Below are 14,637 nucleotides of genomic sequence, written 5' to 3' on the forward strand. Positions count from 1 at the left end.
ACAGGTTTTTGAGGTGGTCTGCATTGGATATGTTGCTTATGTACTGTATTCCTTTGGTGAAGAACCTTTGTAGATATTCCTATTGTTGCACATGCCTGGTTAGATACACATCCAAGGGGGTATTCTACTCGATAGGTCTGAAGAATGTCGAATACAGTGGGACAATGACCTCCTTGGACATAGATGCCGTGCCTTTATTTATAAGTTGCACAATATAGAATGACTTTCTCACTGCTGTAGACATGTGATAGTCAAAGGCTATATTGCTGTCTATGTTTGTCCCCACGTCCCTGAGTACTAGGTCAACTCTTAGGGGTGTGTTTTCAATATGATCATTATCAGGGTTGGATGTCTTCACAAGTAATACTATGATGCATTTCTTGGCATTTTGTTTTAGTCCATGGCTCTCACACAAGTTATTTGTCTGTGTCAGTCCTTCCTGGAGAACATTTGTGTAGGTGGGGGATTCTATGGTTGCTCCTAATTTGCAATCATCTTCAAATTTAGTCAGCCAGTGGCCCTTCACATTGGCCTTGACTTCAGAGAAGTAAATGCCAAAAAGGAATGGTCCCGGGACTGATCCCTGATGGACTCCACTTGTGACTAGCCTCTTTATAGAAGCAGGCTCCCTAATTTTAACATCATAGGTCCCGCCTCTGAACTAGCTGGCTATTCATCGGGTGATATAAGGGTTTAAACTTAACCTTTTAAGTTGTCAACAATGCTTGAGTGTGCTATTGTGTCAAATGCCTTGGCTAGGTCAAGATCGGCAGTGTGAATAGTATGTTTCACAAATTAAGGAAAAGAGAAGGCAAAGCAGAAACATGAGTAGAGGCGGCAAGGCTGTGGTGCAATGCTTGACTTATTTTGCTCATACAAGTGATATCTTATTTCAAACTGCAGAAAAAATACTGCATAATTCAACAACTCATGTTATTCCACATAAATTTCATAAATGCAAAAATTGCACAATTAAAAGCCATCCAAAGTGTATTTATCCTGCTAAATTAGGAGGCAGATGCCATGCCAAGGATGAAGAAAGTTTGCAAAAGAGCCTCTGATTGGTATAATGCTATTAATATCTTTGGAACAATAAAATGTAGTTTGGTATTTAAATGGTAAGTCACTGCATTCAGATACAAAAGTCATATTCTATCATTCTTTCTTCAAAACAAATGACACAATAACAACCAAATCTCACAACAGTTTCCTGCCACCTTATAATCACATTTTAATGAAATTACATAGTGCTAGCAAATCTGTATGGATACAATAAAGATCTTATTGTTTGTCAGGTGTAAAACAATATGACTGTCCTGATACCTACTCATAAGAAAGTAATGAAAACAACACAAGAGTGTACATAGCACTTGTTGCTACATGTCAAGACAGTTGTGAGACACAATCACATTCTGGCTCCTCTATACATGCTTGAGGTGTATGTGCTAGAGAGTTCGTAGCCTGCAGAAAAAAAAGACAAATGGAATAATGCAGAATGTTTTTCCATAGGAAGTCATTACTGGATTGATTTTGAATTTTGCCACAGCAATGATTCACGTCTTTAGGGAGATCTCTCCCTTCTTCATGCTGGTGCAACCATGGAGTTGGTATATATAGGTCTGGGGGTATGAGGATGCAGGGGAGCTTATCCCTTGCAAAAAAAAAAAAAAAAAAAGAAAGAAAAAAGAGTTTTTCACCCTTTTGGAATTTGTGTCTATTTTTCTACTTTTCAAATGTCTCCTGGAAATCATTGGTGATAAAACCTCAGATTCCCAAATACTACACACTTTACAACATGTGCATATTGCATTATTTATTTATTTATTAAATGAATGAATTATTTTCTGTGATTACTGGCATAAATATAAAATTCCATACCTGTCAACTGTCTAACATTTCATAATATACCCTAACGTTTGCCTCATATTATTTGGGTTTTCCTCATAATATGTGTGTGTTTTTGGCAAATCATTGAGGACTACATTCTCTAAATAATGACAGGCATTTGAGTTTTGACCTTCAAATCCTTCCGAAAAATGACTGCTAATGTAGAACTATTTTCTAGTAACTTTCCTGTTTTATAAGATTAATATTTCAAAATCTGTCTCTTATTTTGGACCTTTTCCCCCTCATTATTTTTGGCTTTGCACACAATTCTTGCACAAAGGAAGGTGAAAGGTATGATGTCCTGTTACTGTTAATAAATTATATTTTTTGGTTCATATATAAGTATGTATCCAATAATGGATTTAGGTGTTTGTATTTTACATACCTTTCCACTTCAAAGGCTACCCTATTTTTAATTATACAAATAGACCTATTTCGAATTACAATTTTACTTTGTTTACGAAAGGGTTGAAAAATTGTACCCACTAAAAGATTTGATATAGTTGATTCCATTATTGAGACAAAGTTATTTGTTATGAAGTTAAATTTAGCAATATTTTAATGAACACAGGGAAAATGTAAGTAAGGTTTCTAAAGGTAAAGAGTCTGTGATCAGGAAAACAGTGTTTTCAATCCCCCTCCTTGAATCCGACCCTTAATATTTTAGAGAAGACCATTATAGAATATCTGTATGACCTGAAAGTTAGATCTAACAATAAACACAATTTTTCTAATTTAAACAGGAATGAAAGGGTTTTGTCCAAACAGCTCAAAATGATAAATCAGTAAGAATAATGAAATTGGATAAAGGTGGGGGATTGTTTTATATGATTCTCTGGAATATACTAAGGCCATTTTTGATTTGCTATATGACACCAGTACATATAGCCCTGTTTCTATCAACAAAATAAACATAAGCCATCAGAGAATCAATTTGTTTTTGAAAACTTTTTATTGGACCAGAGATTTAACTTTGATATTTACAAGTTTTTGAAAGTAAAACAAAACCTGTTGGTATCCCAAAAGTCCACAAAAATCCTTTAAAGCCACCTTTTGTACCGATTATGGCAGGAAATGGTTCTAAGATATACCCCTTTGGGGTTTGTATTGACAGATGGTTAAAATCAGTTTATCAAAATGTCAGTCACTTGATTATTGACTCCTGGGATTTTTTGGGCAGACTCAAGCTGGATTTTTGGGATAGTGAAGTCATTTTCTTAACTATAGATGTGGTAGATCAATTTACATCTATTCCTAAAGAAGAGGGTTTGGAATACTTTCATAACAGTATGTGTAGACACACGTTATTCCAACGACAAAATTAATTTGATTTCTGACTTTATGACTTTAGTTTTAGACTATAATTTTATATATTTTGAGGGGGAATATTTTAAACAGAATAAAGGTGTTTCCATGGGTGCTTTGTGTACCCTAATATATGCAAATATGGTGTTGCTTGACTGGGAGTATAAAAAGATTTTTAATAGTGTATTCCACCAATGTTAGATTTTTGGATGACATTTTTATTTTGTGGAAAGGGCCTGAGAAAAGGATTAACAATTTTTAAATTACCTTAACAAATCTTCTAGTTTCTTTAAGTTCACTTTTAACTACAATAAGGTGGGAATCAACTGTTTAGATACCTTTATTCAACATTCTGGAAATGGTTTTAAGTCACTGATTTATAGGAAGCCAACTTTTAGCAATTCATATTTACAGTATTTGAGCTGCCACGCATTGAGTTAAAAGAAAAACATTATTAAAAGACAATATATAAGAGTCACCCAAATGACCTCACATCAAGAGGAATTGACAAAAGAATTAAAGTAGTGGCCGAGATGTTTCTAAGGAGGGGTTACCATTTTTGGTTAGTTGAGGAGACAAAATCCTATGTGGAATCTGAATCGGGTAAGAAATATAAACCGCTTCTCGACACTGGGTTCGACAAAAGTAAAGGTGAGAGGGTGGATGGTGAGTATTAGACAGCTTTGGTTATTGAATATGGACCTTTAGCTAGAGAAGTGAAAAATATAGTCACTTCAAAGTGGAATATATTAAAAGGTAATATTTCTGTTTACAAAACAATTGGCACACATCCTACCTTTGTTTTTAAAATTGGCCCCAATATTAAAGCTAATTTTGAAAGGGAAGTTTCGCTTAATAACTGCTATGGTTCTCTTAAGAAAGGGACTACAAAATGTGGAAGATGCTCCCAATGTTGTTTTATTTTTGAAGGTGAAGGGTTGACACTGGAAAATGACCTTTGTTATAAAATGTATTTTTTGAGAGGCAAATGTCAAATTAAAGTGGTAGTGTACCTCACAAATATGTTTAAGTTGTCCTGCTTATTATGCTAGTAAGACAGAGAGATGTCTCCAAAAAAGAATATATGAACATCAGTACCAAATAAGCAATCACAATGAAAATAATATTTTGTTTAAGCATTGTTTAAAATGTCCATTGTTCAAAAATGTTGGTTTTGCAGTTTTGGAACATGTTAAATTGAACCCTATGGGAGACAATCTTAAGTCCAGATTAGATGAAAAAGAAATCAGGTGGCAGCTATGATTACATGCTTCTTCTTTCCCAGTGTTAAATGAAAATATTTTTTTGCAACCAGTCCTCACTAATAGGTTGAGTTTTTTAAATTTTTGTAAGTTTTTAAAGTTTTTTTTTTTTATTGTTTTAGTATATTATTTTATTATGAGTCATTTCTTCTCTACTATTTATTTTAATGTAGTTAGGTCAATATACTTAAGGAGAAGTTTTTAATGGCAGTTCCGGTGTTTTGAGTTGCTGGCTCCTTTAAGAAAAGTAATTGATTTTCCAATTTGTTTTATAAAAGGACAACAATTCAAAGGTATATGTGATTCTGATGAAGTCCTATTTTTTTTTTGGAATGAAAGCGCTTAATCTGTTTCATTTTTAATAAATTATTCAGCAGTTATGAACTTCGAAGTCCATTTTATGACTGCAGCAATATCTAATTTGTTGTGTTATCTTTTCCTGATGTCAAGATAACTGTGATGTTCCCCTCAAGGCTTTTACCTCCAAACATTCTTTGCCTTCTATAAATCACAGTTAGATAAGAACATCATAAAAGGGATAATTAGTAGGGCATATAAAATATTGCATGATAACTATAAGAAATAATCAGAAAAGGTTTAGAAAAATTGGGAAGACAATTTACAAAGGAATGTTGAAAGGAGGAGCAGGTGATCTGTGTGGCTCCCAAGTATGTTACAAAGTCCAGATGGTTTAGGAATCTTCCATGGAAGTGTTTGCATAGGCATTTTCACACTTCAAGCAGGCTTCAGACAATTTTCACCAACTGAAAAGCAAATGCTGAACGTGTGATAAGAAGGAGAGAGGGGGAGGGGTTAACTGGCAATATAAGTTTTGGGAATGTAATGTGTTGGCAGGTTTTAAATATTCCCTGAAGATTACTTTGTCAAAAATATTGAGAAGCAAATTATTATAACTATGAAAATGATTCTTTTGAGCTTAGATATATGATCTGAATTATTTAGACACATTAAGGCCTTACCAAGTTTGATACAATTGGTGCCAGAAAAGCAATCACTATACAATGGAAATCAAAATCTAAACCAACCATTTCAGAAGTATTGATTATTGTAAATGAGATAAAACAACTGGAGGTGGGATCTCTAGAAAAGTCAAAGAAGCAAATTACATAGAAATAGATGGAATATGTATGAACAACACATGCAGAATAACATTTAGGAGTACAATTTAAGAAAAGCAGGGACTGAGCAATTTATGTAATGTTAGAGTGAAATGTGGTGCTGCATTAATGAATGGAGCTATTGTTTCAAAGGATATATACTTGTATACTACTTATATTTCTCAGGATATCCATACTTTCAAGTATGTTGTACCAACCTGTCAATTCTGCATTGATGCTGTCTGTGGAGATATGAGGGGGAAATAGGAGAAAAATAAAGTTATTTTTCATCCTATCTCTGTGTGCATCATAGGAAAAAGCAGCATAAGTGGACTGTTTGGCTCTACTCTAGAAATACATTAGCTGTGTATCACACAGTGAAAACTCTAGCTTGGCTAGGTTTTTCTTGTAGTTTTTGCTAGCTGGTTTATCTGTGTTCCCATTTAACTTTTTGATGTAGTTGTTAGTTGGGATATGTTGCAGACATCTTAATAGTTATAGAAATAATCTGGGTTTAAAGACCCTATGTCTCTAGAGTATTTCCATACAGTCCACTTATACTGTGGAGATGAGGTCATAAGAAGGCCAAAACGTGCATGCCCACAACTAGTGGTATTTGGCTTTGTTGGCCTGAATCTGTCCATAAAGGCTTAAAAAGGAAAAAGTCATGGACATTCAGGAGCCATTTAGCTGAAACACTGATGTCCTTAAGGGGTCATTTGCATATATCCTATGGGCCTCTATTACAGGAAGTATAAGGTATCACACAGCGAAAACTCTAGCCTGGCTGGAGTTTTTTTGTAGTTTTTAGTAATTGCTTTGTCTGTGTGCCCTTTTTACTTTTTGATACATATTTTATTTTTCCTTTCAGCTTTTCCTGTTAGAGGTCACCACAGTGAAACAACAGTCCATAGAATGATTGGCAGTGGAGTTTTACTGTGTTGAGTTGCCAGCCTAGTGCCCAGTCTTCCACAGAAGGCAGACGCATGCACTCACACCTAGGGCCAATTTTGAGTGTCCAGTCCACCTTCAGCATGTTTTTGGAATGTGGGAGGTAACCAGAGCACCCGAAGGAAACCCACATGACCACGAGGAGGGCACGCAGACTTTGCACAGAAGGCATCCCAGCCAAGAATCAAACCAGAGAACCTCTTGCTGTGGCAACATTAACCACTGCACCACCATGGCCACCCACGTTATATATATATATATATATATATATATATATATATATATATATATATATATATATATATACAAACCGCAAGGTGCACGTAAACCAGACCTGGTGCACGGAAAAAACATAAAAAAAATGCATATGTTGGTCAGGACACAGGTTATTAATGAAACAGCAAGGCACAATATATTAACTAATAAGGAACACAGATGAATCATTAACTTAGGGGCTCTTTTCAAACCAGGCCTTAATGACCAGTGGTGAATTCTGGTATAGGTTGTCTGGCCTCCTCTACCTTTTACAACTGTAGTATTTATGTAATCATTTAGTTGGTCCATTGAGGTACTAGCATAGGGTAGTTTGGGAAAGGTAGCACATTTTTTCATATTTGGTATTACAAGTGGGTTTGTTTGGTCATTAAATAAAAGTATGATATGTTTTGGTGTATTATGTATGATTATATGCAGTTAGTATAGTTTTTTTATATATAGGGTAGGTTAACGCACATATGTAGTAATATGCGTGTATTTTCCTATGTATATATTTAATGTTGCATATTGTTGCAAATATCTTTCTGCATTTAATTATTTATGTGTGCAATATCCATGTTAGTAAGGGTATATTTGTTTAGTTATATCAAGAAATATGTTGTCATATTGATGTTTGCTGCATTGTGTGATCCTGTTGGGGGTTATGTCACTTTAAATGCAGCTATTGGTGCTGTTATTTAAATCAGGACACAAATGCGGTTAAGCACACACTGATGATGCTTTCGTGCGAAACCGGTAGACTGTGCTAGCAATAAATGCTTCACACCGTCGTGTTGCCTCCTGTTTTTTCTGAGTGCTGGATGTTTTTTTGGGATTTATATATATATATATATATATATATATATATATATATATATATATATATATATGCAGAACCCCCCTCCCATCCCATCCCCATGAGTGGTCCAGAAGAGCTGTCTTCTCTACTAAAATGTTTATTTTGTTTATTTTATAACATTCCAGTGTTAGCTAATAAACAGAAACATAGTACCTTGGCTTACAGCCTTTTCAAAATCTTGATTCCATTAACAAGCTCATTTGGAGGAGTTTGTACTCAGTTAGTTGGTTGACACAGCTACAGACCAGATCCAAATTATCTGGAGTCGGTGACTAAGGTGCAAAATTACAGTGTGTTCCTTAATGATGACCTGACAGTTGCTGACCAGACACCTTTCACTGTCAGATCTTGTTGCTAACTTCTCAAGAATATCACCAAAATCAAACATCCTTTGACATTTATGGATTCATGTGATATGGATTATGTACTAGTTACTTCTTGTCAGAATTGTAGAAAGACTGTATAGCTATTTCTTGCCATATATGAGTTCAGTGGTCAAAATTCTGTGGTCAGGTTAGGGGTAATTGTCCACTGCTTTTGATATATCAGACCTAAACTGTGTATACTGCACTGTCTTCCTGTTAAATATAGGACAACCTCAGAGGTTCTGTTGTTGATGTAGAAAAGTCATGCATAACCCAACTGCTGCTTATCTGAGAAAGCTATAATCTCAAGAATCTGCAACTACTAATAGTCACCTGATGAATATGTATACTTTGGGAATCTGTTCTTTTTGATACCAAGTACCTGAACTCTGATATTTACTCACACAATAACATTTAGACCATTGTGGACAACTTCAAGATGTGTTTTAACACATTTCTCTTCCAAAATGTCTGTGGTGTGTCATCAGGAGGATTATTCAGAGAAGTTAGCTCCATAGAGCTAATAGTGCTTTGATGTTGAGCTCTAATGATGCAAAGAGCTATCAAATGATTCAGAACACTGCAAGAGTTACATGAAGCAAAACTCCTTAGTGTCTCATTTCTACAGCTGTGAAATGGAATCTTAGAGATGGAAAAACTGCATTAAACTTTGTCTACCAAACATGGAGTATTGTTGCCAGGACACCTACACAGAATTGCCATCCATGTGCGTGCAAATACACACACACACGCGCACACACACACACACACACACACACACACACACACACACACACACACACACACACACAGTGATACAGTCACAATTATACCCCTAGACACACACACACACACACACACGCAGTGATACAGTCACACACACACACACACACACACACACACACACACACACACACACACACACACACACACACACACACACACACACACACACAAAGAATCTCCAAGTATTTACCTGCTGTTGCATTTAACTCCTCACTCCTCTGTTCCAAAACACTATGATACACCTTGTCATTGAATTACTATTTCATGCTGTTTTGATTCCAATGCACAGCCTTGGAGCAGAGCACACACACAGTCCAGCAGCCCATCAGCAATATCAGGCAATTTAGCAATTAAATATATATTATTTTTTTATTTCCTCCCAAAAGTTCACAAAGCAAATGGATGTTCATACAACCTTACCAAAAAGTCTTGGGGGACACTGAGATGCACTGAAAGATGCATTGCTGACAGGAAGTTTGATATCCTTCCTTTGTGTGAATAGTTTGTCAAACAACTTTTAAAACATTGGTCTGAAAACCCTATATCTATAAAGAAAGAAGGTTGTCCAAATGATGGAAGTAAAAGAGGGCCTGCAGCAAATGGGAAATGAAGACAAACTGAAGGTAATTAATATGCCAACCCTGATAATGGATGTGAGACACAACCGAAACACTTAAGTACTACAAGGCCATTTAGAAAGTCCAGTGCGGCAGTACAATAAAGAAGAAGAATACAATGCTTAGGAGGCAACATGTTATTATAGAAAGCCATCATGGATATAATGTAAGGAAAATCTATTTTTTGCAAGAATGGTTCACTTCCTGTTGGGAATAATAACAATGCAATCAGCAATATCCAAACTGGAAAAAAAAACTAAAAACTTACTTGACATGCAAAAGGTGATGTTAGCCCCTGTCAACCTCCTATTTCATCAACCTTGCCCCCACAGCACACAATTCCTTCAAAGCCATAAGCCGGTCAAAATATGGAAAAATTACTTGCCCTTCTCCAGATACTTTTGATCTCTCACAATAAGTGCTTGTCTTTCTAAAAGCCACCTTTTTCATAGCTGACCTTCTAAAAGGATGCCACTGGCAGTTTCTTGTTTTATTAAGGAATTTATGGAAATGGATAAAGACAATTAAATCAAGAATGCGTGGAAGAAATGTGCAGTAGTCCTAGTGGGAGAGTAGAAAGAGACCTATATTGAGAAAGGAATTAAAGCTTGTCCATTGCACAAAATGATTGGTGAAGTAAGGGGGAAATGTTTTCTTATTTTTTAGACAGGCTCATTGTTTATGCATTCCAGCTAGAAATATAAAATATTCAAATAAGGTGAAACTCATTTGTGCAGCATTTTGCAGGCAAAAGCACTTAGTTCTCCAGTTCAGTTCTCAGTGGGCACAATTTTTGTGTTGTGTTGGAATGATTACCCTGTATCTACATGGGTTCCTGCTTAATACTTTTGTTTCCTCCTACTGGCATTCTGAAGATGTACTATAAATAAACTGGCAGTCCTGTAAACTGCCAATAGGATTTGTGTGCATTGTGTGTGTGTGTGTGTGTGTGTGTGTGTGTGTGTGTGTGTGTGTGTGTGTGTGTGTGTGTGTGTGTGTGTGTGTGTGTGTGTGTGTGTGTGTGTGTGTGTGTGTGTGTGTGTGTGTGTGTGTGTGTGTGTGTGTGTGTATGTGTGTGTGTGTGTGTCATAACAGACTGGTGTCCTTGTATGTGTGTGTGTGTGTGTGTGTGTGTGTGTGTGTGTGTGTGTGTGTGTGTGTGTGTGTGTGTGTGTGTGTGTGTGTGTGTGTGTGTGTGCGCGTGCGTGCGTGTGTGTGTGTGTGTGTGTGTGTGTGTGTGTGTGTGTGTGTGTGTGTGATGTGTCCCATAACAGACTGGTGTCCTAGTATGCATGTGTGTGTCTTATAACAGACTGGTGTCTTATACAGGGCCAGTCTCTTATTTTGTATCCACTGAGTGCTAGAATAAGAGTTTACCTCTGTGACAGGGAATCAATAAAACTAGTAAAAAAAATAGTAGAAGAGTAACTTAGTGGGAAAGTACTTTATGTCATCTTTTCTGTTTGCCTTCTTCAGCTCAGCAGACTCCTAAGTCTGGGTCTTCAGCTTAACTGATTCATAAGTCAGAAAATTAGACTATGTACAAACATTTGGAAACCTGCAATAAGGAATCCCACCTTTCCCATAAAAGTCTGAGATATTTGAAACTGGTAAGATTTCTAGTATCTCATGTATGCTAAACTAACTGAAAGTGATACAGAGCCAGTGTTATCCCACATTTGGTCAAAAATAACTTTAATCTGATAAAAACATTGCTTGAAACCATAGACTTGTAAGCTGAATGAAAGTACAATGTAGCTGCTGATATCCTATACCCTTAAGAACATAAGAATAATAGTGGGCAAGCTTATGGAGACTATACAATACCCAGTGATATACACCTTAAAAAGGCACATTTAAAATTTCTTGCCCCTTCCCCTCATGTCAAGCACTTAATAACATTCAAGTCCCATATTAAGCATGGTCATACATGATAACTGATGTAAATTTATGTACACACTTCCAGCCATCAAGACTTGCCTTAAGCTAGATAGCATTTGGTTTGACCTGTAGTGGCAACTTATTCAATGAGCTGAGAATACACCATGTTACAAACCTATTCCTCCAGCAAGTCTTACTTATTTCTTGGTATACATTTTGGTCCTTATTGTGGTAAGCCAAATGGTTTTGCAAAGAAATAAAATGTCAAATAAAACTGAATCTTTCATGGCTCAAAAAGTGAGATTTGAGTCACTCTAGTCACTCTGAATCACTCTATAGCTGCTGACTGTAAGGAGAGCTGTGTTAATTTTCTCAGGATAGTTGAAAGATTTAAGACCTTTACCTGTCTTGATTAGAAATCTCTAGAAACTCTCCAACTGAACAATATGATTGGGTTTGTACATAGCAAAGGAACATTGCATTTGATGATGGATCTGAGAAGGGAAGAGTACAGTAGTGGAATGGCATCTTTGGATCTACAAGATAGTCTCCTAAAAGGTGATTGGGCAAGATAGAAGGATTTCTTGACCATGGTACGAGCATGATGACTGCGTGAGAGAGTTATCCAATTACCCAGAACTGTTATGACTACATCTGTTTGAAAAGAAGTGCCATTTATAACAGAAGTGAGTTTTTTTTTGGCAAACATTACTAAGTTGGACTTTTTTTTGCATTAAGCTTGAGACCATTTTCAGTGCACCAGATATGAGTACTTTCCCATGCTTCCTGGATCTTTTTATATCATTGGATAAGCAGATAACAGTGCCCAACATGCAGCCTTTGGCAAACTTGGTTCACAACAGTTTTGGGATACTGAGCTGCAAAAGCAATGTCTTTTGGCTTCTCCGATTAGGGGCTACCACAGCGAATCTCTGATCCGCAAATTATTTGGCAGTGGAGGTTTTGCCAGCCTGGCCCCCAGCTTTCAGAGAAGGCACACCCTCACAAAAACACACACGCACACACACACACCCACACACACACACACACACACACACACACACACACACACACACACACACACATACACACACTTGAAACAACCTGTATGTCTTTAAAACTCACTTGACCGCAGGAAGTACATGCAAACTCTGCAAAAAAGGCAGTCCAGCCAAGAAATGAACTGGAGAACCTCTTACTGTGAGGCGACAATGCTAACCACTGGATATTTAGCTGGATGTCTGCAAAATAAATGCCAAAGAGGAGAGGGCAGCACTGATCTTTAATGCAGTCCAATAATTACAATTTTGCATTCAGAAAGTTTCAGCAAATTCCGCAGGTTGAGATTTGTTAGACAACTTGCAATCCAGCAGGCAATGTAGGGTTTTTTATTATGTTTGTCTAGCTTTTCAATAATACTGGCATGGAGGATACAACTAAAAGCCTTGCCAAAGTCAAGATAAGCAGCACATACAGAATGTGCACTGTTCACCGCCTCATAACTCTTTCATGAGAAACTTACTAAATTCAAGAGATAAAACCTGCCCTTCACAAAATCCAACTTATTTAGGGATTAGATCATATGATATATTCAGTGTATTCCCACATAATGCTGGTAAGGCCGATAGCCCAATAATTAAACAGAACTGCAGAGGGACAACCTTTGTTTATGATAGTCACAGTGACCATTCCATAGACATTGGATAAAACTTTAACAATAGCGGAGGCTGAATAAATTAAGTAGATGATCAGACAGTGTGTACATGTCACTGATGAGAATGCAACCTGTTATGTTATAAATTTCACCTGGCAATCAAATTTGCTTGAAACCATAAGATTTAGTCACCTTTATAAACAATAAATTTTGCTGTCTTTACTATTTTCATTGTTAAACTTTTTTGTTTAATTTACTTTTATTTTATTTTTATTTTAATAATGTATATTTGAAGTTTCCAATTTTCTGTTGAAAAGTACAGAGTACAGACTAAACATACACTACATCCTATACGTATTACCTTATGTCCCTTTTTTTCACCAGATTTAGAAAAAAATGCTGTCAGCGTTCAGCTTCACCTCACAGTGAATTATCCCTTTCACCACGTGAAACTCAAAGACGATGAATTTGTCATACTGTGTCAGCAAAGGGAGAGCTGAGAACCAATTGAAGGTTACTATGTGGTTGGTACCAGAACTCTACAGTATGCCAGCTTATGATAATGGAATAAACTTGAAAATAACAGTGGAACCATTGCCTTTGCATCTTCTCTTCATTCAGCTTCACCATTTTGATTTTAGAAATCAGTTATGCAGTATTCATTAACCGAGGGGTGGTAGCTGTGATGTCATTATGTTTGCCATTAGTTCTTTTGTACACTATCTGCTGTATAGCAGATGCTCTGCCTTCAGGCTACATGATTTTGTCTACAGCTATAACACTTTGGAACTCAGGCCATGGTTTTGCATTATTTAACACACTGAGAATAATTTTTGCATGGTCTCTCATCTGAAGAAATGGTAAATAGATTTTGCATGCTGTAGAACATGCGTGGTGATCAAACTGCTCAGTCCAGCACTTAACTTGGAGAAGGTGTACATGGTTTAGCTGTTTATTGTGACTGAAACCACAATGGGACATTCCATAGGATCAGCTATGCCATGACAATAGCTACTCCGATCATACCTTTCAACCACTCAGTGCAAGAAATCTGGACAAAGCCAAAAATAATAACCAAACAAAGAGTATGCAGACTATTAAATCCAACAGGCATTCATTATGTTTTATATATATATATATATATATATATATATATATATATATATATATATATATATATAATTCAAATGTTCATAAACTCTTTTTAAAACTATATAAAAAAAAATGTCTGGCTAACCATATTAATATTTAAATTTATTATAGTTGAACAACAGATTGAAAGTGGCGGGGGGGGGGCTCCCTGGGGTTTAATACTGGAGAAAAAAAGAGCTTGCCTGGCAACTAAGATTAAAAGCAAGTTGTGCACCAGACATTAATTGTACAATTTCCATCTACAGTTTGTTAAGACTTAAGACATATTTTAAATGATGTGTTTTAATGTTTTTAGTTGTTTGTGTTTATACAATGTCTATGAAGGTGATTTTTGAAGGTTTGGATATTGTTTTAAGTCATTTTGTATAAAATAGTTAATCTTTCTTTAAATTTTTTAGCAGACTTCATCACATGATTTGTTACAAGTTTTTAAATACCAGTCCCTGGATTTACTAATCTTCTGTGCAGGACTAGTTTAGTCCTGCACGGAAGCGGCCACTTAGGAGCAGGATGGCAGTGCGCCATGCATAGTAATGAAGGCACGC

General features: G+C 36.2%; 1 protein-coding gene across 3 annotated transcripts in view; it reads left to right on the plus strand.

The window, feature by feature from the left end:
- LOC122809200 overlaps positions 1–13,528 on the plus strand; it is a 377,799-nt gene extending 364,271 nt beyond the window's left edge. For all 3 annotated transcript variants that reach the window (XM_044080508.1, XM_044080510.1, XM_044080509.1), the window contains one exon: positions 13,325–13,528. In XM_044080508.1, the coding sequence (XP_043936443.1) occupies positions 13,325–13,406 (82 nt within the window). In that variant the 3' untranslated portion in view covers positions 13,407–13,528. The remainder of the gene's footprint in view (positions 1–13,324) is intronic.
- The last annotated feature ends 1,109 nt before the right edge of the window (positions 13,529–14,637 follow it).

The sequence above is a fragment of the Protopterus annectens genome, chromosome 8.part0 (genome assembly GCF_019279795.1).
Source record: "Protopterus annectens isolate FY-2018-M chromosome 8.part0, PAN1.0, whole genome shotgun sequence".
Taxonomy (NCBI): domain Eukaryota; kingdom Metazoa; phylum Chordata; order Ceratodontiformes; family Protopteridae; genus Protopterus; species Protopterus annectens.